Source organism: Dinoponera quadriceps, unplaced genomic scaffold (genome assembly GCF_001313825.1).
Source record: "Dinoponera quadriceps isolate SergipeBrazil2010 unplaced genomic scaffold, ASM131382v1 scaffold4120, whole genome shotgun sequence".
NCBI classification, from domain to species: domain Eukaryota; kingdom Metazoa; phylum Arthropoda; class Insecta; order Hymenoptera; family Formicidae; genus Dinoponera; species Dinoponera quadriceps.
Genome location: NW_014558154.1, coordinates 845 through 5342, shown reverse-complemented (window position 1 = coordinate 5342; position 4498 = coordinate 845). Strand labels below are relative to the sequence as shown.

Below are 4498 nucleotides of genomic sequence, written 5' to 3'. Positions count from 1 at the left end.
ATTAGACGGTGGAGAAGGGGAAGAGAAGGCAAGAAAAATGGAAGTCGAAAACAAAATTTACGTTTGATAAATAAATTGCTTCATTTATTTTCTAAAATATTTCTATATTTTTAATAGAAAAATTACGTCTGTAACATAGTAAGAATTGTCCTCTATTTCTATCTACAAGTATCTGTTCGCCTTAGATATTAAAGTGCGAACACCATGACATTGTNAACACCATGACATTGTGCTTAAAAGAACCTCAGGAATGATGATGCGATTGGGGAGGTCCACTTGACTGTCCCGTTTCCGCTCGTACATTGTCATCCCTGCTACAAATTTATATGATTAAATATTTCTGTTTTTCCACACAAAAATAATGTCTTTAACAAAGTGTTAAGAATTTTTTTCTACGCTTACTTATAAGTATCTGTTCGCCTTAGTTCTTGAAGTGCAGACACCATGTCATTGTTCTTATAATAACATCAATAATAAGGATGCGATTGATAGTTCCACTTGACTGTCCCAATTCCTCTTGTCGACGCTCGTACAATGCCATCACTACACCAAATATTCGGTTGATGGTTGACTCCTCTTTGGTTGATATTTCTGAGTGCCAAAGATTATTGTTCCAGCACCAATCATCCGCTTCTTTTCTTGAAATTAGTCTGGCATAATCGGGGACGTCCTGCTTGTTGCCAACAACGACGAAAGGGAACGTATCGGCATTTTTAATGTTCGCTTCTTTCTTGAACTTGGATATCCAATACGTCAAGTTTTTGAAACTACTCAGATCGCTTGCTGAGTACATCAGAAGACATATGTCGACGTCCTTGTACTCTGGTGGTACTTCTCCAAATTCTTCAACGGAGACGGTGTCAAACACGTTCAACTCGTATTGCTTGTTGTTGACACGTAGAGATTTGCGCAAGATTCCTTGGCTTATAATTTCGCACGTATTCCCCACGAATTTCCGTGCAGCTGATGTTTTCCCAACGCCTCGATCGCCGAGAATTAATACTTTTATTTGCACACGCTCGTTGCAGCTTGAGAGATCTGTGCTTGCGGACGACATCTTCGACGTATTCTTTGAACTGGTGTTTCGTACTGGCATTTCGTACCGTCAGAGGACTGAAACTCTCTTGTTTCCTTCGCGAGGCCCTTATATAGGCTCGGGTTGGTATGAATGAATTTTCGGTTTATGATAGGTCGAAATATTAATATTTTGACCAATGAGGTAGCGCGTCATCAGGTCGACATATTTATATTTTGACCAGTGAGGTGCCACGCCATTTTCTATTATGCACGGCATAAACCGAGGAAAAAAAACCTCCGTATTTTATACTCTTCGAACAAAACAAATGGACCTTTCCCTTTTTTTTTCCACGAAACGTAATCGTAATTTAACTGTACGTAATTCAATATTTAACGATTATTTAACGAACGTTTCGTAAAAAAAAGGGAAAAAGAAAAAGAAAAAAAAGAGAAAAAAAACAATCGGTGGAGTGTCCACTATTTTTTTCATTTTTTTTTTATGAAACTTTGTTAAATAATCGTTAAATAACGATTTAAGAATCGTAAAATTACGATTACGTTTTGTAGAAAAAAAAGGGAAAGGTGCATTTGTTTTGATCGAAGGGGAAAAAAAAGCGAAAGGTCCATTTATTTTGATCGAAGGGTATAAAATACGCAGTTTTTTTTTCCTCAGTTTAGTGCCGTGCATAATAGAAAATGGCGTGGCACCTCACTAGTCAAAATATAAAGATGTCGACCTGATGACGTGCTACCTCACTGGTCAAAATATAAAGATTTCGACCTATCCAAAACCGGAAATTCATCCCTACTAACTTGAGCCTGTATAAGGGTCTCGCGACGGAAAGAAGCCAGTTTCAGTCCGCTCACGGTACGATACACTTGTACGACTTACCAGTACGAAACACAAGTTCGAAGAGTACGTCGAAGATGTCGTCCGCAAGCACAGACCTCTCAAGCTGCAACGAGCGTGTGCAAATAAAAGTATTAATTCTCGGCGATCGAGGCGTTGAAACAACATCAGCTGCACGGAAAATCGTGGGGAATACGTGTGAAATTATAAGCCAAGGAATCTTGCGCAAATCTGTACGTGTCAACGACAAGCTATACGAGTTGAACGTGTTTGACACCGTCTCCGTTGAAGAATTTGGAGAAGTACCACCAGAGTACAAGGACGTCGATATATGTCTTCTGATGTACTCAGCAAGCGATCTGAGTAGTTTCAAAAACTTGACGTATTGGATATCCAAGTTCAAGAAAGAAGCGAACATTAAAAATGCCGATACGTTCCCTTTCGTCGTTGTTGGCAACAAGCAGGACGTCCCCGATTATGCCAGACTAATTTCAAGGAAAGAAGCGGATGATTGGTGCTTGAACAATAATCTATGGCACACAGATATATCAACCAAAGAGGAGCCCACCTTAAACCGAATATTTGGAGTAGGGATGGCATTGTACGAGCGTCGACAAAAGGAATTGGGACATTCAAGTGGAACTATCAATCGCATACTCATTCCTGATGTTATTATAAGAACAATGGCATGGTGTCGGCACTTCAAGAACTAAGGCGAACAGATACTAATAGGTAAGCGAAGAAGAAAATTTTTAACACTTTGATAAAAACATTATTTTTTTGGAAAGAAAAGAAATATTTAATCAAATAAATTTGCAGCAGGGATGACAATGTACGAGCGGAATCGGGACAGTCAAGTGGATCTTCCCAATCGCATCATCATTCCTGATGTTCTTTTAAGAACAATGTCATGGTGTTCGCACTTCAAGATCTAAAGCGAACAGATACTTGTAAATAGACGTAGAAGACAATTCTTACTATATTACAGACGTTATTTTCTATGAAGAGAATAGAAATATTTTAGTAAATAAATTAAGGAAGGTATTTACAAACGTAAATTTTGTGTTCGACTTCCATTTTTCTAGCCTTCACTTCCCCTTCTCCACCGTCTAATCGTACCTCTCCAATATCATTATAATAATAGTTCAAGTCTTATACACCTTCACCTTTCTCATAAATTATCTGCGATCTGGACTTAGAAATATAGCCGCGGGATTACATTTGCAGGCTATGCGTTCGTGTTTATTTATGGAAATTTCGAGTTGCGTGGAGTGCGAAGAACGATATGATATATCCAAGTGCTACTTTACGGTAATGTCCGAAGTAATATTCAAGACTGAAAATCTTTTAAGAGTATTATAATATTCTCGCTTATACGTGAGAATATCTATCGTTGACTTCAGACTGTTTCTTTCCCGTATACATTAGGTTATAGAATTAAATGTTTAACATGAAGTCAAAGTTTCGACTCGGGACGATACTTCGGTAGCTCGGGGTACCGCGGAGGAGCGAGGCGAGGCTCTTTTGCAATGAGAAACGCATCGCGCGGGAAGAAAGAGCGCGCGTGAAGTGCGAATCTCGTACCGTATAAGTTTATTATTATATATAAGTTTATTTAAGAAGAAACTGGTCCTCTTTGAGAAATCTGTGCTAAATCTTCTCAAGGTGCCACGTCATTTTCTATTATACACAGCACTAAACCGAGGAAAAAAACACTTCGTAATTTTTACTCTTCAAACATAACAAATGGATCTTTCTTTTTTTTGTACCCTTCGATCAAAACAAATGCACCTTTCCTTTTTTTTCCTACCAAACGTAATCTTAATTTAACGGTTCTTAAATCGTTATTTAACGATTATTTAACGATGTTTCGTAAACAAAAAATGGAAAAGGAGAGTGTACAATCGACAGATTGTTTCTTTTTTCTTTTTTTTCATTCCTTCTTTCCCTCTTTTTTTAGGTAACGTTCGTTAAATAATCGTTAAGTATTGATTTACGAATCGTTAAATTGAGATTACGTTTCGTGGAAAAAAAAGCGAAAGGTCCATTTATTATGTTCGAAGGGTATAAAATACGGAGTTTTTTTTCCTCAGTTCAGTGCCGTGCATAAAAAAATGGCGTGGCACCCCACTGGTCAAAATATTAAGATGTCGACTTGATGACGTGCTACCTCACTGGTCAAAATATAAAGATTTCGACCTATCCTAAACCGGAAATTCATCCCTACTAACCCGAGCTTATATAAGGGCCTCGCGACGGAAACCAGACTGTTTCAGTCCGCTCACGGTACGAAACACTTGTACGACATACCAGTACGAAACACAAGTTCGAAGAATACGTCGAAGATGTCGTCCGCAAGCACAGACCTCTCAAGCTGCAACGAGCGTGTGCAAATAAAAGTATTAATTCTCGGCGTTCGATGCTTGGGAAAAATCAGCTGCATGGAAGTTCGTGGGGAACACGTGCGAAATTATAAGCCTAGGACATTTGCGCAAATCTTTACGTGTCAACGACAAGCTATACGAGTTGAACGTTTTTGACACCGTCTCCGTTGAAGAATTTGGAGAAGTACCATCAGAGTACAAAGACGTCGACATATGTCTTCTGATGTACTCAGCAAGCGATCTGAGT

The 4498-nt window shown here is 38.7% G+C and overlaps 2 protein-coding genes across 2 annotated transcripts; one reads left to right on the top strand and one right to left on the bottom strand.

Moving 5' to 3' along the window:
* Window positions 1-421: 421 nt before the first annotated feature.
* Window positions 422-1096, bottom strand: LOC106749647 (ras-related protein RABG2-like). Its single transcript, XM_014629314.1, has one exon. The coding sequence runs from the start codon at window positions 1094-1096 to the stop codon at window positions 422-424; it is 675 nt and encodes a 224-aa protein (XP_014484800.1).
* Window positions 1097-1944: 848 nt separating this feature from the next.
* LOC106749646 (ras-related protein RABG2-like) lies at window positions 1945-2580 on the top strand. The gene has a single exon (XM_014629313.1). It carries the CDS (start codon window positions 1945-1947, stop codon window positions 2578-2580), a length of 636 nt encoding a protein of 211 aa, XP_014484799.1.
* Window positions 2581-4498: the final 1918 nt, after the last annotated feature.